The sequence below is a fragment of the Apteryx rowi genome, unplaced genomic scaffold (assembly GCF_003343035.1).
Source record: "Apteryx rowi isolate R43461 unplaced genomic scaffold, aptRow1 scaffold_177, whole genome shotgun sequence".
NCBI classification, from domain to species: Eukaryota; Metazoa; Chordata; class Aves; order Apterygiformes; family Apterygidae; genus Apteryx; species Apteryx rowi.
This window is the reverse complement of record NW_020448052.1, coordinates 55260-77494: the sequence shown is the minus strand read 5'-3', so window position 1 is coordinate 77494 and position 22235 is coordinate 55260. Positions and strand designations below refer to the sequence as shown.

Genomic DNA, 22235 nt, shown 5'->3' with positions numbered 1-22235 from the left:
CCCCCGCGGCGCAGGAAGTCCCGCCTTCCGCGGCGAGGTCGGAGGGCGCCCGCAGGGCGCCGGCCCGGTCCGGCGCGCGCGCGGCTGGCGGCCATCTTAGAGCGGGGCAGCTCCTCCGGCCGCCATCATTGAGGGGGGCAGGAGCGGGCGGCGCTCCGGGAGGCGGCTCTGCCCGCGCGGGGCGGGGGCCGGCTCGGAGCCAGCGGGGCGGCGGGCGCTCGGGGCGCTCCCTTCAGAAAGGGAACCCGAGCTCTCGCCTCGCCGTTGTCCGGAGCCCCCAGCGGGTCGGGGGGCTCGAACTGACGGGCCAAGGCGCACGCGTCCCTCTGAGGGCCCCGCGTGACGCAGGGGGCTGGCGGCGACATCTTAGCGCCTCGCGTCTGCGCCCAGGTCTCGGGGGCCCTTCAGCAGAACTGAAAAAGAACAGAAACGGTCATCTGGAGCCAAACTGATAGTGGAATAATAAACGTAATAAATGGAATATTTCTCATTCACCTTTTTGTTGCCAAGATAATCTATTCGAGTACTAGATTGCAGAAGATGACTTTACGCTTGCAACAGAGGTTATCCAGATGATCAAATGCTCAACAAATTGGAGTTTATCTTTGGCGTCTTGTTTCTTAGTGCTAACGCTGTTTTTAAGGTTACAGAACTGAGTTGCAGCTCTCTTTACACTCGCAGACTGCGTATCTTTGAATCATTTTCTGTGCTTTAATACACCAATCTTTCAAATACCTAGCAGAGGTGTTGCAAGCATAAATGTTTTCCTTATCAGTATCCATAAGGTGAATAAAATTTCACATAGTGCCTCATCACACACATACGCAAACACCCCTATAGATATGAATATATGCATGTAAGTGTATTCACATATAACATATGCTGTAAATTTAAGACAAATAATGTGCATAAATTACCTATCACAAAGATAGGGCCAGATTCTAGATTCCAGAATCTAGATCTAGAATCTTAATTAGAATCTTAATCCAGTCATCATCATTTTTTTTTTTTAAACAGAAGCCAACAGGAAATCAGTATCTCCGAGTTTTGGCTACAAACATCAAAATTTACCCTTGAATTACAATTTTAGAAGTATCACAAAGTGCTCTCTGAAGTTTTCCCTTTTGCTGTCTTTCCTCCTCAGCAGGTAATGCATGAGAGTAGCCAAGCTGATGCATCATAAGGGACCATACGCTTGCAAGTTTTTCTGTGTGTAATGAACACTGGTATAATTAGAACAGTAACCAATTTTGACTTTAATGCATTCTTGAAAAGCAAGTCAAAGAAGAAAAAAATTAGGAAGCCTTTTTATTCTTAACTGAAAGTGAAGATGCACCTAAAAGGCTGAAAATAAAACCTGCATTATTTTGTCATGAGTCCTTGCTCCTTTTTTGAATGTATGGTGCTGTAACTTAATTGTTTATAACCTAATTTCACTAGAATTGTGAAAGGAAATTCTGGTTACAACAATTTATACTTTCTTTTTGCCAAAATATGGAATGAGGAGCACTTAACTCTTCCTTTTTATTTAACAATATCTTGTAGGCTCAAATATGAAAAAGGAAAATATGAATCCCTGCTCCTCTGGCCATTTAATAAATAAAAAATACTGTCAATGGGCTGTTTAAAGTATCTGTTACCTTCCCTTTTGCCAAGTTTATTTCAGTATATTATGTAATAAGGAATGAATATATGAAACACATACCAAAACTTACCATGTCATCCTTGCTTTATCAAAAAGAGTGTTATAAAGAAATTTCAGACTAGACTAAGCAAGATTGTGGTAATTACAATACTTCCAGTAAAAATTACTTTACTTGTACTTTAGAGAAATAATACATGGACACTAAGTAGGTTTACATGAAGAAATACAAAGACAAGTAGTATTCTCAATATATTGTCTTACAATGGCAGAACTAATTTGTCTTAACTTGCTATACTATAGTTCTCTTTGAAATGGATTCATTTTCTATTCTTTCATAATTCTACAAAATGTACATCTACATGGAAAAAAAAGTAGAAGTTTTGAGTGCCTGAGGAAAAATTGAGAACTGAGTTTTAATATAGTCACTGTCTCCAGCAAGTCCCTTCACCTCTTCATCTTTTTCTCCTCCATTCTACCATGTAGAACTACTACTTTGTTACATTATGGGGTGTTGTGAAAATGCAACCAATTAAAAGTCTGAAAATGGAGGGACAAAAATTACTGCATGTTATTTTTTGTGTTACTACTTTTTAAATAGTATTTGTTTCAGTACAAATTTGCTTGGACTGAAATATCTTAAGCTTCTGTGTTGTTAAAGACATTAAGGAGTTGCTTAGCCATGCTGGAGAAGCTCCGGTAGTGTCTCGTGGCATAACTCCTGCTTGTGCAGACATACCTGGGCTAGTTTTATATAGCTGTCTCCAGGACTGCTAGCACAGAGCTCAGTGAGCTTCAAGATCTGCCAGAGGATCTCAGTAGACAGTCGGATGTTTTGTGGTATTTTAGTATGTAAATAAGCTGGTTTAAAACCATCTCACGTATGTCTAGGGTAAGCAAACCTTCAGTTCTAGAGCTCCCACTTAATGCCATCACCATTTTCTTTTTGATGTAATTTGAAGGAGTGCGGAGAGCACCACAGGCCTAAAATGCCTTTCCATTTCACTGGGTCCTGTGGCTGCACTATGCTATGTTAAGCTTTATGTCACAATTCCTGTTTCTTAGGGCTCTTCCATGTTGAGAATACCAAAAAAAGGTAAATACTCTAAAGACGCTACATCAGTGGGCACGCTGTATTTAACTACTGTGCAGATAGTCTCAAGACAGATCATATCACATTCTTATGAATAAGCTAATGAAGTATTGCTCACATAAAACCACTCTCAGACAGACTTACAACTAGGAGAAAATAGTCTTCCTGGCTCTTCACATGAAAAAGTTAAACAACAATACATTAAATAATATAAAACTTTTTCCCACCCTATCTTCCATCACCCCATGTTTGTAGGCTAATTTTCTAACTCATTTTATACCTGAAGTAGAACATCCATAACAGTGTTTAATGGGATTTAAGCTATGGCACAGACCTCACATCTTCAGTTTACTCATCTCGGCGTTCCTGGGGTTTCCAGTATGCAGATCTTTACCGAGCCAAAGCCACTGAAACATAAGTAATTTTTTTTGTAATTTCAGTGGGTTTCAACTCTAAACCTTTATGTCCTTTTCCCAGCCATGCCCCCCAGGAACTATCAACACTGGACTCTCAGATATACAATCTTTCATAACTAGTCATTTTACCAAGGAATGAGAATGACATGGCTAAAATATTCACTTGTCTTATTTCCTCTGAGGTAAAAATTCAGGCAAGTGTTCCTTGTTAATATCCTAACAGCTAATAAAAGTTTATGAAATCCAGATCTGAGAAAAAAATAACATTACTTGAGACTCAATAAAAGTGGGTGAAAATAATGCAAATGTCAGTAAGTTCATGAGGAGGATTTTTGTGATACATCTTCAGTTTCCCATAATGAAAGGATTCTGTAAAACCAATAATTATTTACTCTTTATTAAAAAGAGTAAAAATGACAAAAAAGATCTAAGTTCCAGGACCTATAAATGTCTCCCCCACATAAATTTTTGTTTCAAAATCACAAATTCAAGACAATGAGTCCAAGAATATTGAATGGACATGAAAATATTAAAACGAAATTGTGCTACAAAATGCTGTTACTAGTTTTTAATCTACTGCACCATTCTGAGTTTTCAAAACATATAATTAGAGAACATTATCTGACAGTTTTATATTTCTATTATAGTCAGACCATCAACAATGGTGCACACTTATGTAACTCACACTTCACTAAAATTTAAAAGTTTTGTCCTTCTATTATCAAGATGATACCATTGCTCCATGCCCCAGTTTTTCCTCAAATCCACAGTTTACTTGCATTATTTCATACACTTGCTAGAAATCCAGAAAGCTTCATCCGCAAACTGTCATTTCACCATCTCAGACTAACTGAGCAACACTGACCACCAAAGAAAAAAGATGAGAATATGACAGGAGTGTATATATAGTTTGATAGCTTTTTAGAAAGTATATGTGGCACTTTGAACTACAATAAAATGTTTCAGGAACTCTAAGAAAGTCAATAGGTTAGGGTAACTTACATTTCTGCAAACAGGAAAACAGAACATGAGTAAAAGTGAAATCTCTTCCCCATATTCCATGAGTATTGGTTTAAGGCAAGTAAGTCTACCCTTACACATTACAATGTGGAAAAGATTTAATGGTCACTGAAGAATTCTCAAGATGTGAATGAATTTTATTGGCCTGCACCAACTTTTAGAATATGCTGATTACATGACTGCTAGCAGAGAAACAAAAATATGGTCCAAAGAACAAGACTGTAAGTGGCAAGAAAAATGTGACATAAGGTCAGTTAAGCTAAAGCCACATATATGTCGTTAACTGACAAGAGCTTGCATAAACTTAACTAGCCATCAGTAACCACAGATCTGAATAAACAGTCATTTTAATTATTAAGAGGTTTAATTGCTACATACAATCTGATGAGGGAGGAAATTAAGTTACCAATACAGAATGTAAATAACTTCTTCTCTGTACAGTATATGTAGCTCCAAAGAACTGCCAAAAAAGGCAGTTTTTTTATACATAAACAAGATCATTAGCTACTGTTTTCTATGGTCAGGGATCCTGAACATTTACTGAGGGAGAAATACAACTAATTACTCTGGAAAATAAAACATTGAGGTGAATTTTTGGGTCCAGTAAGGGAAAATATGTGGAAAAGAAGATCTAATTAGGAGGTCTGAAAAGTAGAACTTTGTGGTGAAATCCTAGTAGCTTTGACAGAGCATGAAATCAGAATGAAAGAAGACTCACCACCAACTTAAGCACCTCCTGAAAGTCTGTTCTTATAGCACCTAATCAAGGCAAGGAAGGAGAAGATGAAGAGAGAATACAAGACAAGACCTAAAAGCTTTAAGTGACATACCAGTGGTGGAGGAAAAAAAAAAAAGCTTTTTTTTTTTTTTTTTTTTTTTTTTTTAACAGAAAGAGTTGACAGCAAACGACCAGAGCAGACTCAATAGCCTGGGCAGAAGTCACTGAAGTACTATTTGTGCTGCTTTGGGGATGGAGTAGCATTTCATATTGCAGATGCTTTGCTGTTAATGTTGTACTACTAGCTCATGATCAAACACACCCTCTTGCAACATGCCTGCCCCTGGGAAAATACCTTATTGTCTGTTATCACAAACATATCTAATCTCATGTTTAGTCCTTTGACTTGTTAATGGTTAAAGCAAAGGACATCTTAAAACAAACTTCTCTTTCTGACCCAAGCCCACTGTGACCATCTTCAAATAGGAAAGAGAATACATACATTAAACTTTCTTTTATTTTAACTGCCATTGTTTGTCAATGCACTTCTGTGAAAAACCTTGAAACCACCTCAGTTAAAACCATTGGTTCACTGAGTACAAGGTCTCCAGAAGATAAATTACAAACTGACATAAAGTGATCACACATTACATTCCAGTTTATAAACAGAAACACCAGATTATGTAATAATATCAGGAGATGGTACAGAAGGGCTGAGTTTCTTTTGCAAAATTATTGATAAATTCTGATGTATGTTCCCTGACACAGGTATCAAATACATTTTAAAAACAATTCCTGCAGTTCATGGACACCCTGTTTTACTGACTGTAGTGCTAACAACTTTGAAGTGATCTCCGGATTCTAACAGCAGCATATAAAATGGATGTATTTTTTCAACCAACTCCCTTTAAGCATCTAGTTTGCTGGAACCATCATGATTGAAATACAATAAATGGAAACCATAATTTCAAGAGACATTTTATCCAAATTTTAATCTCAGATTCTCTCTCATCTCCCATATGTAAACTTGGCTATAATGCAGTTTCACAGGCACAGACACTAACACAATACGAGGCTATCTCAAAAGGGCAGTCCTGTTCTCCTCTTCCAATCTGGCCATATATTCCTGTCCCCTCTCTTGCGTTGTCTTTAGCACATTTACACTCATGCAGCAAGTTAGAGCAGTTTATTCACCTGACTGATAATATCTATATTTTTTGGATATGATTAGTTTTCAGTTGAATCAGCAAACCAGCCTGCGTCATTGTAGGGTCACACGAGTCCTCCAGCTGTCATTAAAGGAGGAACGGGAACACAACCAGCACTGGTGGGGAGTGCAGGACTGCCCATTTTGTCACTCGCTCAGTTTCAGATCAGATTAAGCTGATTGTAAAATTGTACTTTTGGCAAAACTGCAAAACCTTCTTACATGCGGAACATGTGGGTGACCCTTCAAAGGGACAGGAAAGAGCACAGACCATGAACAGGTATTTCTGGTGTGCTCTGAAAATCAGTAAGGTGCATATCAACAAAATGTTGTTCCTCCCTCCTCCCCACAGAGTATTACATCTCTACCATCACTTTACTGATGGATCTACTTATATTAAAAGAGAGTTGAAATGATCTGTGTTATCAGAACATGAGTGATACCCCATATGATACTACCAGACTGTGCCTTACTGTTTGAAGACAGCTATTTCCATGATAGCAATCTACAATTCTCTTGATTAAGGGGTAATCAGTTGGATATTTAACAACTGTGAGATCTTTCTGATGGAATGTTTGCTAAAGCCAAGTGCAAAACAGTAATACCCTTTGCAATAAAAATTGTCAGGAAAGTATTTAACTTGTGTCTGAAGAGCAGCAGCACAGGTAATAATCAAAAACTCCTAATGGCTCTTCTGTAAGGACCCAACTTAGGAATAAAATATTTTGTCTCCTACACATACAGAGTTACAGGTTTATAGTGTTTTAGAGCATTGCAAAACAGATGTAATGGGAAACAGCCTCACCTACTGGTTTGAGGAGATAGTGATGTGTCTACATTGTTTAATGCTCCCTGGTTGGTTTCATTTTACTTCCATCCTACATAGCTCCTAAAGGAAAATCAGCAAGACCTCCCTACCCTCTTTTTTTTTTTTTTTTTTTTAAAAAAAACTGTTGCACTATGTTATGTAGCAGTAGCAAAAACATTTGCACACACATCCTCTCCTAATTGGTGAGCTCTTAGATAATTAATAAAAGGAGAAGCTCTGAATCTACTGTTTATCTCCTGTTCATTATTATAGACAGAGATGTCTAAAGGTAAGATTGCCATTTAGTTCTGCTTTAAGCTTTTGTAATTTTACTGATACTTTATAACGTTCCTGATCAGCTATTCCATGGGACTATTTGCATCACACTGAAGTTTTTGATAGAGTTTCTTTTTGCTGTTTTTGTGTAAAAGCTTAATTTCAAAAGCTTCTGAGAAAAGATAATTGAAAAATGTTATTTTATTGCTTTAAAAGTTATGCTGCTTTATTAAGAAGCACTAGCGTATCTGTGTGTTGAAAAAATCATGGGAAATTTACTGGGAAATTGTATGGGATAACAGGTCACCCTGAAGTTAAGGATTATCTTTTGCTGTTTTTTTAATCTCGATGAGATTAAAATCTAAACTTCTGCTAAAATACACAGGCAGTGTCAATGCTGACACTTGCTAATTTCTGAGTGCCTGACTTTGCAGTCTCAGTGTTCTTACAACATTTAAAAAATACCAATAATTACATATACTGCTAAAATGTGCCCTTCTCCTTATCGCGTCTGGCAGATAAACTGTGTACGCAGGGCCCTGGTGACCCTGCAGCGGGCCTGGTGCCGCAATGGCCAGGCGAGCCGGGAGCAATGGCGCAGTCCGAGGTCAAGCGAGGAAGTCGAGTCGGCAAGGCACGGTCAGGATCTGCGAGGCACAAGGCCTGGCACACACGTATCGACAGCTGAGCCTCCTCCAGGCTGCTGCCTCCTGCAGACTGCGCCCTTCCTACGCTTCCAAGCAAGGCATCGTAACCTCTGCTGCTGTTACACGTCTGTCTTACGCATGGGGGTGCTTACTCACAAGGCCAGGGGACACTACACACCGTTTATTTTACAGACCTAAGTATTTCCCTCACCCCAGTGTGGTCTGTTAGGCCTCATATTCCCTTGGGATACTGGTCTAAAGTTAATATAATTTCCAAACAAATCATTTGGTTTTGCCAAAGGTAAAGCTTTAATGACTCAGTCATTATTTCATTATTTTGATTGCAGAAAGTGTATTTTAAGGAACAGAGGTGAGTGGAGGAAGTTACTTAAATTACCTTGGCCTCGTAATTCCCTACCTGCTTTAAACAGGAGTGATCAGCTTTTCGAAGTTCCCATTCAAAGCAGAGGACCAGCATTCACGTCACGGTTCTGCAAGGCAGGCGCTCCTGTTTCAACACCTATATCCGGAGTGAGAGCCCAGATGCAGAGAGCCCCAGAACATGTGCGATGGATGAGAAAGAAGAACAGTAATAGCTTGTATGCTTGTTCGTTTACATATAAAGGGAAAATTGCGACAAATAATGAATTGTAAATCTCCTAGTTAGACTCGTATCCTACTTTTATCAACCTTTTGCTGCAATACCTACAAACATGATGTAGACACATTTATACTCAGTATTAGCTCAGTTAAACTGTAATTTGGGAGTGCAGATTTCTATGCTCTGTAACATTTCCAAAGCAGCAGTACTGAAAACAAACAAGTTTACAGAGTGCTGTTGGCAGTACCGGGAGGAGTGTTTCAGCATACACCTCTTCTCTTGTGGACTGTATCTCAAAACTGCTCATGCAAGATTTACTGGCCAAGAGAGACGGGGGGGGGAAAAAAAACCCACAACTATATAGTAAGCTTTCACATTATTGGCTTCCTGTACTGGTGTAACTCAAATGTAGACCAGCTTCATCACAAAATAATTGAATTTCCTTTAAAGAAAGTTGCAAGCTCGAAAAATAGTGTGATAATTTGGCCCCTGAATCTTAGGAGGAGCTAGCAAAGAGAGATGTGGTGCATCTAATATATGTAGATCTAGAGCATGCATACTATGGAATCCAGTGGTAAATCTTTTTATTGCTAAAATCTGACAACCTCACAGAGAAATTTGAGTGTATGGAAAACCAAGAAAAACAAAAGGTTTAGGAAAAGCAAGGCAAGTGGGAAAAAATGAACTGTGAGGATATATAAAACAGGAAAAAATAACTACGCACAGAAAGAGGTTAAAAGAAGATGGAGACAAACAAAAGAAGAAACTTAAATAGGAATGAGCAAACAGATGGGAGTTTTAAAGATGCACTTAAAGTGGAAGAAAGGAAGACAGAAGCAAATACAGGAAAACAAGAAATGTATAGAGTATCAAAGGCCGCAAGCCTGAACTGGTATTTTTGCACGTGAATTGCAAATTGTATTTCAGAGGTTAGTTCTAGAATGTCATTTATTATGGTGCAAAAATCATATCGTAACTAATCATTCTTTATCAAGGGCACTACACTTAAACACAATCGTCTAAAGAGGCTTTGTTTCTGTCAGGAGACTAGATTCATCTTGATTCAAAGCGGAAAATGCCACTTTAGGAATGACCAACATTACCAGCCAAAATCTGGTTTACAACAATTACACAAAAACCAAAACATGGCCAGCAAAACCAGTACTTTTCTGTACTCTGTATAGTTACAAGAGCTACACATATAATATCCTTCCTGGACAACTCAAGATCTCCAAGAGGTGTAAAAATGATTTACTAGAAGACCTTTGTATAGGGATCATTCACTTTGTGTAAGGATCAGGCAAAGTAAAAGTACAAACTTACGTTTACACCTTACCCTCTAAGCTTTCAGCCTTGCCACGTATTCCTTCCAGTTCACAAACATTTCCCAAGGGCACCTGCAAATTTTGATAGGAGTTAGAATTCCCTGGTCAACTGTATTCCCACTACCTCAAATTTCTTTTTTTTCTGCCCACGAGCATCATTTTGCCACATTTAGCTTCTTCTCTAGGAGATATTTTGCAAGATCAGCAACACCACCTTTCAATTAGATACCAAGTAATTCTGCTTATACATTATAATTTTACAGAAATGAGAGATCACTGAAGATAATGACAGAGCAAAGAGCAGACTGTAAAAAAGGAGAAAAAATGAATAAATGACAGAAAAATCAAGAATTTTATCTTACTAACACAGAATTTCAAAAGTGATACTTCATTTCATAACCAAAGATGCCTTACTTAATAACCAACGAGATATAATTCTTTTCCTTTCTGTTGGAATATTCTGCTTGGTGTGTTGTACTTGAGGAGGGCAGTACAGTGTGACTTTGGGGAAGGGGGGGGGGATTGTGAATGCATATTGTTCATGGCACATGTTCTACTGTAATTTATTCATTGGTACCTATTTACTTATGTGCATATCAAAATAATAGTTTGCTTAAAGAAAAAAATAACAAAAATCGAATTCTGTGAAGACTTCCATCCCTTCCTCTGCGACTGCTGCCATACATTATTGGACAAAGTATTTTCTACATAATTCATTATGGAGTAACTTTTCAAAATACTGAAATCTAAGCCGCAGAAATAAAATTGAAGGAGGTTTCTAAAATCATGCTTAAATGGTACTGCGTAAGTCACTAATAACACAACAGGTATTTCTCAGGGCTTTTACAGAAAACGGCCTAATAAACATGCCATGGAAGCCAAGGAAAGAGACTATCCATCTGTCTTCCCCATTTTAAGTGGCTTTTCTATCAGTAAAACAGAGTTATTGAGCTCATTCAATTTATCCTAATGATACACACGGATGAAAGAATCACTCTTCACGGAAAGCAATTTAAATGGCAGTTATTCCCAACTTCCAAAAACCAGAGCTTTGCTTTTTTCTGGCGTTAGGCTGTGGCTCTGGGGACAAAGCCTACCACAACATAGCACCCAAAGCACTCACTATTAATTTTGCTGCCCTTTGATTACTAACTTCTGTCCAAATAGCGTTGACAGGAAGGACAGTTTCTTCTGCAAGGCAACAATTAATTGTGGAAAACAGGCTAGTTAACTGCTAAAAGCTAAGACCCCATATAGAGATATAAGACTCTTCTGCTCTTTACTGGCATCCTTTCTTTCTCTTCTGATTACAATAAAACAAACCAACCTTTTAGATCCCTTTGCTCTATCCATACATGTTTTTAGCTCCCTTGTGAGGTATTCACTACATATAAGTGCAGTCATCTGAGTCTGGTGGTCTTCAAACCAAACCGACAAAATAGTATGTTACTTCAAGTGGCAGTTAAGTTGTTTTACAGAGCTGCAGTGCTGCCTAGGTCATCATCTGACACGCATATAAAGGCGCACACACAAATGGCACTCAAGAAAGAGACATTGCTGTGTCCCTTCGTTTCTGAGCCCACCAAAACCATCTTAGGTATTTCCATGGGAAGCAGAATCATGCACAAACATCTAAATCTGCAACAGAAAGCAGAGAAAACAGAAGGGAGAGAGCCCATTTCTCTGTGCCTAGCTATGACCACTTCCGTCCTTCCTGACAGGTATTTGTCTAATCTGCTCCTAAAAATATTCACTGATGGAAATTCTAGGGAGTACGTTCCAGTACCTAACTATCCTTAGCTGGTGTCTAATTTAAATCCACCTTGCTGCAATAAACATCCATTCTTTCTCTAGCCAAGCAACCACGGATAAAGAGAAGGGATGATTCCCTATTCCAAATGTTTATTTCAAAAGCTGCATTTCCTGCCTATGGTTTGAATGCTTTCTCCAGTCTGCGTCATAGAAAGAGAAACAGATATGGCATTGATTTCCAAAACAAGAAGTTATCAGAAATTATTTGAAAAATTATTGATAGAAAAGGTCACTTCAGCACCATTCCTATAATAACCACATCTTTAAACTCACTCAAAAGACACTTTTTGTGTTTATAGATAAACTTTACAAGATGCTGAAGATATTCACAAGTTCTTCACAAGACAGACGTGCATTTATGCATTAGGAAAAACGTGAAAGGACAGCAAACTTTCATGACTCTGACACTGTTCTTATATGTCATGACGCATGATATAATGTTAATTGCCCTTTCTCGCTATCAGACTTTCAGGCCCATGCTTGCATTACTGCCAACTTAAAATACCCATTTGATTTCACAGGTATTTTGATTCTAGCAGAAATACAGGACTAAAATCTTTAGTTCTAACAAATATTACCTTTATCAAAAGCAACCATTCTTCTGCTGATGATCTCCTAAGGCAATCATTTCAAATGTGACTTCTAAAGTACTGGAAAGTAAGAAAGAAAAGTATTAATGATGAATCATTCAAATGAAAACAAATACATAGAAACCCTATTATAGAATGGCGAGTTTATGTAATTATGTGAGAAAGAACATTAACACATTGCTTTATTCTTTTTTTATATTGAGAAGCCCACAAAGGCACCAACCATATCACGTAAAAATACTTAAAATAATATTGTTTCTGTTCCAAAAAGTATACACAAAGATGCTTACAATAGCTCCATAACAAAGCATGAAGGAAAAAAAAAATCCCTTAAGACTGTTAATTACAAGGAAGAAAAGTTTACTTTATCATTAAAAGGTAAACTCTACCTTGTCTTCCTATAAAACAGGCAACCACCTTTAGATTTGGCATATGGGTTTTTCAGCTCCTCCATTTCTCTACCACATAGGAAGAACAGTTTGACAGAACAAAGAAGAATTGTACTCTATAAACGGTAACTCTTTACATGTTCTATATTTGGAGCATAATCTCTCTAGGTGATAGGCCTCCCATTGCTCTGAAATAGTGAAAACATTCAACAATTGCTGAAAAATGCTGGTGGAATAAGATACAAAATATCACCGATGTGATATACTAAAACAGATAGGAAGGAAAATATTACAAAACCCAGAAAATTTTGATCACAGCCACATGAATTCAGATAGGAAAATAACAACTAACTGAACTGTTACTGCTCTTTTAGATAAATGAAGAGATAAGAGAAACTCAAAACATTTCAAACAAAAAAAAAAGATTAAAGACAAATATATTTGTGAAAAATGATAAAAATTGGAAACTGAGCATAGAAGTCAACATAGGAGATGAGATATAAATACTTTTCAGACTGAGAAAAAGGCCAAATAATATATTTTAGAGCTACTAATTCATTGGAAGTTTTAGCTATATGTAAGAATAGCTGTAGATATAAGCATAAGACTTAGATTCTGTTGCTGAAAATGGGATTCCAGCTTTAATTTACTTAGCTAGGTGTCTGAAGCAGTAGAAATGAGATGTAGCTCATCCCAGGCGCAGGTTAAATAATTAGTTTATGGCCAATGAACCACATCAGGAAATATGTTTCAAGAAGAACAATAATCCAGCACTGCTACCCTCCCCCTCAAAATCTTGAAATAAATAAATCTTCAGAATCATTGAAGTAATCACTAAGAGAAAAAAAATACAGTAAAAAATGCAAATATTCTAAGATGTATTAGCAGAAGATATGGAAAAACAAGAGTAAATGTATACGTCTCCTAAGTTATTGGGCAACTCCTTTCAAAAACATAATTGTTTCTGCCCACTGAAAGCTCTGCTTAGTTAACAAAGTAGACACCAGATCTCATATTCTCAATTATGGATCCTTGTGAAGTGATAATGGAAGGGATATAATTCTCTTTGTAGAAGTAACTTTCAGTTCATTTAAAAAACTCCTTGCAGTTAAGAACACAAAAGGTACATTGAGGTGTAGTGTTACGTTCTGCAATGTGCTATGAACGTGAAAGAACTGTAACAGGCTAGAAAAAATGGCTCATAAAAAGCTGCGGATGAAGCTTTCTCAATCTAGTGCTGGTTACTGTTCTAATTCTTATTTTATGTTAATTGTTGAAACAGTGTCTTCCAATAAACCAGCACTGATCTCTTCATTGCACATGGATACAAAAGCTTAGCAAGTTTCATGAGAAAAGATCATTTGAAGTAAGGGACCGAGAAACCACCGGAAGGGAAGACAGGATGAACAGAGAGCAATAAGAGGATGTCTTACGTGTTTGTGCTTTTCTTAGGGTTTCTACTCAAACTTAAATAGATATAGTCTCCTCTGGATCACAGCTAAAAAGAAGCCCCTTAACTTCAGCAAAGTGCTGTTCTCAGACTTTTTTATTTCAGTTTTTATTCCATGAAGAAAACTATCACTGTTTTAGACTGCATTTAGAAAAAGAATCAATGTTATAGGCCTGCAGGGAAAAAACAACTGTTTATTTTAGAAAATACACCCAGCTTTTCCTGAATATACTGTTATGACAGCACAACACAGACACAGTTGTGACAAAGCTTAACACAAACTCTTTTAGCGTTCTCTTCTGATGAAATCACTCACAGATAGAATAGCTGAGGTTTCAACTTCAATTACATCTTAAATCAATACTTTAGAAATTAAAAGGTCCATCAAGCAAACACACAGGACTCAATTCAGCAGTGCACATGCTGAAACTGCTCTGTTCATGTAGGCCTGATCCAAAAGGCTTTTAATATTAAGTATGAGAATTTTTGCTTACTTAAAATGCATGGCACTGAATCATTAAAAAAAAAATCGGAGGCCTGTCAGAGATACTAGCCAAACAGAATTTAGCAAAAAGACTAACGATATAATTCAGCGTTCCATAAATATTGCAGTTCATGATTCTGAATGATTTTTGCTTAGCCAAACCCCTATCCAGCAAAACACCTATGTCCAAATTAAATGTTCAGTACTACTGCTAAATTCAAGCACATATTTAATTACTCTCTTGATTGAGATCTTACCATGCATACTTCAAACACATGAAAAACAGCTCACAAGCCATACCAAAATACATAATGCCTTGGGTTCCAGCATCTGCCCGTTCCAGGGTCTCAGCACGCTGGGGCAAAAAGCACCAGACGATCCCCTCCCAACACATCCACACCTCTTCCCCCACCAAATACCAGCAAAACCCTCTGTCAGAACCCTCCTAGCAGCCCATCGGTGAGACACACATTAGATAACCTTTGGGGTATCCAGAAAAAACACTGCACTTCTCAGAAGAAAGCCTCTAGATGAGTGATACGTTATTTTGAGCACTAAATGAAAAGTTATCTCATAATACCTGTTACAACAACTCTGCTCTCATTTACACTTCTGTAACCTATGGAATACGTTGTCTTCCTGGCAATACATGGTAATGCAAGTTCACAAAGAGAAGGTAAGGCTAAGGGGTCAGCTTTTGGTGTAACCAATCCTAAAGTGACAAAAAGTGTATATCACTGCAGTTTATATTCTTTTTCATTACTCCTACTTGTGCCTTTATGCAAATCTAACCCTCAAGCTGCACATTTGCAACAGGAAAAAATCACATAACTTTGTTTTGATGCTTGTGATGCTATATAAATAAAAGGTAAGGGACTACTGTACAAAGTGTCAATTAAATATCCATTTCATATTTAAAATTTACTAAAATAAATTTGTATTAAGGATGATGTATACTAGGAGCACTCATTAGTATTTTCCTTACCCATATGTAGCATGCAAAACAAAGCTTTAGTCTTGCAAATAATGTAAGTAATTTGTAAATATTGGTCAATATGTGTATATATTAATAAATAATAGACAAGTTCATTCCCCCCTTCAAGCCCCAGTGGAAGAAAGTGGCTTCCAAGTTAGCACACAGAGCAAACTGAAATACGTTTAGTTGCTTGCGGATACAATGAACTTGCTTCTGTGCAGCATCCTCTGACTACCTGGAACTAGTGGAATAGTTGGGCTAAGTCTTCAGACCGTAGTTTATGAAGTATTTTCTGGTAAAACCAACCTTTCTCTTCTGTTTTCTTGTTTGTTTATTCATTCTTCTTTCATGTAGTAGACAATCCTGCAAACGGATATACAGGGTAACACTTCACGTCAGTAGTCTAAGGCCAAAATCAATATCAGTTTAGCGAGGAAGGATGAGTAACGTAACAACGGTTTGCATGACTGTTCTTATATAAAGCCTGTGTTTATATAAATGCTTTTTTCTTTCAGGAAAAATTTGTTCTGTTTCACAGATGAACTTGCACACTGGGCATATCTCCAGAATTACAAACTTGTTTTTCTAAGCCAGATATTTATTTAGTGTGAGCAGATTGTTTGAAAAATTATAGAACCATTTTGTGATGTAACTTTTCTTCTTCCTACCAAAGCATGGCAAAATTACTTTAAGCAGGATATATTTTAAAAACTCTGTCTTTCATGACTCAGGATTGGTTTGCTGTTTAATTTAACTGAATGGCCATTTATCTTCTCTTACTTTTTTTTTTAAGGACCCCTGTGGAGAACAACTGACACCACATAGTTTCTTCTAATGAGGCTGTGCAAAAATTACCATCAGTAAATCTGGGGCCAATAATTTAATCTAATGATAAAACTAAGCTTATCACAAATCACAACATAATTTGCATTCTCATTGCTTCCTGACACTATTTTTTAATAGAAACTTATTCAGTCATAGGGATTGCAAACAAGAGAGGCAGCTGAATCTCATGGGAGTGCGAAGCTACTCCACCAAGCAGATGAAGGATTCTTTAATGAAATTTCATTTTAATTAAAATATATTGCTGCTCACAGAAAATACCAAACTTACAAGGTAAATTGGCAGTTTACTTCTCAATGAAAATTTTACATAGCTTTATACTGGGAAACATATTCACTTGTTATTACTGGAATAAATTCAGTCCCCAGCAAGAAGGCAATGCAAATAGATGGGCTTATTACTCTTACAGCACAAAAACTGATCAACAGCAAGTCTGGTGCCACAAGAAAAAAAATAAATCATAAAAAGTAAACATGGTGATAGTAAAAGGTGTCAACATTACTACTCAAAAACCTGAATGCCTTTATTTACCCATGTATGGGTAGATATATGGGATATGCAGCAGCTCTAGCCTGCAGGAGTCACACCAAGCCAGACACTGCTGCAATGAAAAGGCCAGTAAACGTGGCGATATCGGTAAACAGAAAGGTCCCCCTCCCGCGCGCCCTCTTCCCTGGTGGGGAACAGGAAAGGAAGCTAGCGGTACGGGAGGGCAAAGCGATATGGACACGCGCTCCGGTAAAACCACCAGCTCATCTCACAACCCCTCGCCGAACAGCTAAGAAGAAGGTCCAGGTTTCAGCCCCTACCAACACAACCATGGCTGGAACACGGAGTGGGGAAAGGAGGAGGCGCTCGCGCCCCCGAGGCTCCTCTCTCCCCAGCACCCTTCAGACCTTGGCATTTGCGAGGGGACGAGTTAAGCTTCAGCCACGCACACTGAGACCCCAGAAGGCAGAAGAAGAGTTCGAAGCCCTGGTAACATCCCTCAACATACAAATGAAGAAAAAAAAAAAAAAGGATAAATAGGAGCAAAAGGCAACAACAGCAAAAAAAAGGTAAATGGAAAATTATGAATTAAAAAAGTTTGAACAGAGGTAAATATATGAAAGGAAAATACAGAGTTAAAACAAGTAAGAAAAATAGCTACACAAAAGCAATGAGTTTTTAAGATACATCAGCAATTAATCTTACTACTTAGAAGATGAAGACAGTAACATCATTAAAATGAGGCAAAAAAAGTGTACAGGTTCAATAAATATTGCCCATCTGTATTTGAAAATGAGGATAAATTTGTATTACATGAGGATAATGAAATACTTTCAATATATTTTTGACTAAAACAGGTATTGTCAAGATAGGCATTTTTAGAAGTTCATAAGGAAAAATACAACCACTGAGTGCAGAAAAGTGCCAAGTGCCTTAGGAGATTAGGGGACTCTGATGCCTATTTCTAGTGCATATTGGAAAATTTCTCCATAGTAGAACGTGTGCCAATGTACGAAAGTAACAAACTGATAATTGCTGGAAAGTTTGCTCACCTTTAATCACAGCTCAAATAGAAAAGGGATTTAATTAATAACATTTTCATTCACTTCATCATAAGAAATGTAAGTATTAAGAGGAGAGCAAAATCATCACTGCCAGCCGACATGGATTTACTGAAAAGATATCCTGTCAAACAACCTCGAGCTCTGTTCTTTGTGTGAATAACTGCAACAAACTATTTAGATTTTTGTAAGGTACTGAATCTGAAGCTTGTGGCATTGTAAATAAAATACACAGTGAAGAATACATTAAGTGAATTACAAGTGGATTAAATGAAAGATCTCATATTTAGTAATTATGTCAGCACTAGATCTGAAATAATCTTACATTGTTCTCAGCAACAGCAAAGTCACAGGAAATAACCCTAAAAACATCAGTGCTAGTGAAATGGCAAATAATGGGGGAACTTCTGTGAGCTGAATCAGTTGGTTCACTGCACTCGCTTCTTGAGAGCACATTTTCATGTGCATATTAAAAAACACTGAATGTTTGCAAAAAACATATATGTAGCTACCAGTTAAAAGAAAACGGTTTACGCTGAAACTTGAAAGGCTCGATCTTCTCAATTCTTTAGATAAAAAACAGGCTGAACAGGCTTTACAGTATCAAGTACATAAGAGGCCATACTGAAAGGCTCTTTCATCTTGAGGATAAACAAATAAGGACACCCATATCTAGACAAAAAATTTAAAACATACCTTATTTTCCATCTGAACTTACCTAACACTGAAAGTAACGGACAGGGGAAGCGAGCACTAGAAGTGCAGGCAGTACCGCTGCCTCTGGAAGGTCTCAGATCAGAACTAATCTCTGTAAAGTGTTTGTTAACTGCAAGCAACAAGAATCGGGGTGCCAGGGGGAAATGCAGAATTGAGGTACATAAGCAGTCAGGCTCTATAAGCTGTTGGGATTGTTTGGATTTTACAGCTCACAGCAAAGACGAAAGGTTGTTTAACCGTCTTCCCACCAAGGCAATTTTTAGGGAAACAGACCAGCATGTGCCTTCTTCCCTATAAATGTTTCTTCCTGCAGCTTTACTTATCCAACAGTTAACTCTTCCTCATATAAACAGGTATAAGTATAAATAAATATACCTTTCCTCAATATATTTTTACTGCTTCAACAAGGCTGGCATGCAATAAATCTTCCTACAGAATCCTAACCCTTCTTTTCTAAATAACCATGACTGATCAGAAGTGGTCAAAAGTGCACGGTATTATTTTAAATACAATTGTTTTTGCATTCTGCCATTAGAAGAAACTAGCCAAACTCTCACCAACTTTTAGGGAAAACAGAAACTTGATTTTACGTACTTCCTCCAAATAACAGTCTCCCTAGCACGCTACCAAGAGTTTTATTCTATCAGAAATGCCTTTGTACTGTTAGTAGGTTCTTTACATTTTTAAAGCAATGGAAAGTAGTCTTGAATGCTGAGACGTGTTTCAGTGTATTTACTTGCAGCTCAAGTACTTGCTTCGATGTATTTTCTTCAGGCTCCCCAGTCTCTTCCACCTGTCCGTCTGTAGAAGCTGAGATCTCTGCTTGTAGCTTAAGTGTATGAAACTGAACTTGAAATAGTGACAAAAATGTCACCGTTAATGATTATTTAGTATCACATTTGCAAAGAGCATAGAGTACTTGAGACAAGTTATTATATAAAGTATGAAATAGCCTATTGAATACCGTGGGATTATTAAATAAGCAGCAAACAGAATACACCATGGCTGGATTCATCCAGGCTCTTCTCCACTCTTCCTCACCGAGCAGACAGCAGGCAAGAAAAGAACATCCGAAAGACCTGCCATATCCTACATCTTGTCTGTACGCCGACCCACATCCAACATCTGAAAACCATACTCAGCGCCTTAGCTCAACTTTCACTTCTTTCGAAGTTTGCTGTGTAGAATCCACTGCTAAACTAAAAACCTCACACCGTGTCCTTTCAGACAGAGTACGTTAATACAATATGCAGTAAGGCTAATTATCCTTCAGATGAAATTTAACCAAAGGTACCTCCCTTAGCAGATTTAAACCTGTGTGTTCCACAGTGGTCCTAAGAAAACAAATATTCAGTGCAGGTAATTCTGTCAGAGAAAACGTGAGTATTACAATCTCCCCAAGATAACAAAACTTTGTATTTTTTTTTTTTAAGTTTTAAAATCAGAAGGAATAAATAACTATTATATCCTTTAGAACTGGTTTTCAATCCAATAAAAAGTTAATTTGCCATTACCTTACAAGACCTTTAACATCATCTTTTAACAAGACCTTACTTAAAATAAACCTAGAAGGCCCTTTATTGGAATGATAGAGTAAAAACACACAATCAATTCTACAAAGTTTTGATTACTAAAAAAACCTGGCACTATCTATTTTGTTCTGATGAAACAAATACTTGTAGATAAGCCTGCCTCTAAAAGACCTAATCAAACAAAATTAATAAACCACAGCTTTTTCTAGCACACAAAAAAATCTCTTCATGTGAGCTAGAGTTCCACCATTTCTTGTTTGCCCAGACTTGCCCCTTTACTATATGTCTTATCATGTTGTAGACACGCTGCCAGATTTTTTACCGACATACTAACAATAGAAAAAGCTCTCTTTCATCAAGCATTCCACTCCAATCGCATACCAGGCGACTAAAAACATGGACGGTAGACTCTGTACAGTCTTCCACGGCTTCATTAAAATCCACAGCTTCTGCCTTAAAACAGGAATCCACAATACCTCCTAACTGAATCTTTTAGTAAAATATAAACACTGAGAGTCTCCACACAAACTAGCAATATAAAGTTTTATTATTACATCAAATCTCCTGTATTTGATACTTTTATTAAACTTGTATCCAGCTGCTACTGGTATTAGAGAAGCTGACAAAAGGAAAAGGAATCTAACACAATGATAGAAAATGTAGTTTCCTACCTTCCAGAAAAATCAAGATAGACAAGACTTAGGATTAGTGTTTCCCTCTAGTTTCCTCCATGGTTTTAAGTTGAAGTCATAAGTACAAACCCAGTTTTCCAATGAGCTCAAAAACATTTTTACAGTAGAACAAATGTTAGAAGAGTTCTTTTGTTTCCATTCAGCTCGATACAGCATGCACTGAAAAAAAAACCCCACACAGCTCTTCCTCTATTCAGACATGTTGCTAGCAAGCTTTACAGAAATTAAGGATGTTGTGTTGATTTTAAATGAAGACAAATGCTCAATACTTCACCTTTCTAAAGAATACTGCCTGTGACGATTAGAAAAAGCTGGTGCAAGCTTTGACAACAATGTAAAAAAAGGTTGGAAAAACAAGTCAAAAACAGTTTGAGCAAGTCTTTATTATTCTGCTTCAGTAACATCGGGGGGAAAAAAAAAAAGAGAAACCAATTCCTTTCCTCAAAACGTTACGACATGATGCAACCCAACCCTGAAATAAATGCATGCTTTGAAGGGGGGAGGGGGGGAGTTATTTTTGTGATTTGTGCCTTGCAGCCAAACTTGAATGACCCTGAGAAAAGGCTGTGCAGAAAAGTCACTGGGAAGATTTAGTAACTGCAGCATGTTAGAGCTGTCCTCCCCCCAACTTCTCTTTGAATTATTGCTCTGTAAACTGAGGAATTTTGGAGCAAGGGTTAATCTTGACTAAAATCCATCATAAAGAGTGCTACAGTACTGCTTTTTTTTTTTTTTTTTTTAAACAAGTAGCCAAAATTTCTTTGAAAAATATAAACGTGTAAAACGATCCCTCAACTGTACAGTGTATTTACAGTACACAATCCAGAAAGTGATATACCGTTTAAAGAACTGCTTTATACATTAGCCCTTGGCCACAAATAACTTGGCAGTATTACTTTAATGGCTATAGAGTTACATCCAGAGTTCATCACGAAAGTGGGGATACATACATCATTGTACAAGGAATAGTGATTTTTAGCTAGAAACTGCCATCATGGTGTAATTCTTGGAAGGGCTGGATCTGCCAGGTCTCCATTCCTTACAGCCGCTCCTACGCTCCAGAGCTTTGGGCGCGCTCGCGGCAGGCCGGGGACCTTCGTAAAGGACGCAGATGGACCCGTCCTCGCCTATGCGGTAGGACACTTCGAAGGGGTCGACCCAGAGCGTTAACTCGCTGGGCAGGAGCTGGAAGAGTCTCTCGTGGCTCAGTCCGATCATCCCCGCCGCCCTTCCTACCAGCGGGTCCATCTTATGGTTGATCCTAATGCACCGGTACCCGGAGCCCCTGGAGGGCCGCAGGGGGAACCAGTGGTGCCGGTAGTGCTCTGCCGGAGGGAACAAAGAGGAGCGTTACCGCGGCCCGGCGGGGCCCGCGCGGGCCCCGACCCCGGCGCCCCGCCGCCCGGCTCACCGCGCAGCGCCTCCTGCAGGCACTCCCGGAAGCGCC

General features: G+C 38.0%; 1 protein-coding gene across 12 annotated transcripts in view; it reads right to left on the bottom strand.

Annotated features, from left to right (window-relative positions):
* The window catches only part of IPPK (inositol-pentakisphosphate 2-kinase), a 69301-nt gene that overhangs the window by 39954 nt on the left and 7112 nt on the right, over positions 1 to 22235 (bottom strand). For 8 of the 12 annotated variants that reach the window (XR_003252723.1, XR_003252724.1, XM_026061154.1 and 5 more), the window contains exons 3-5: positions 12144 to 12215; positions 9752 to 9825; positions 8246 to 8347 (exon numbers count right to left, since the gene is read on the bottom strand). Coding sequence is in view for 10 of the 12 variants with exons in the window: in XM_026061154.1 (XP_025916939.1) it covers positions 8246 to 8305 (60 nt within the window). In the remaining 2 variants the exon portion in view is untranslated. Of the gene's footprint in view, positions 1 to 8245; positions 8348 to 9751; positions 9826 to 12143; positions 12216 to 15689; positions 15711 to 15760; positions 15803 to 22235 lie in introns of those variants that run through there. The other 4 variants (XM_026061151.1, XM_026061152.1, XM_026061147.1 and 1 more) reach the window with 4 other exon arrangements.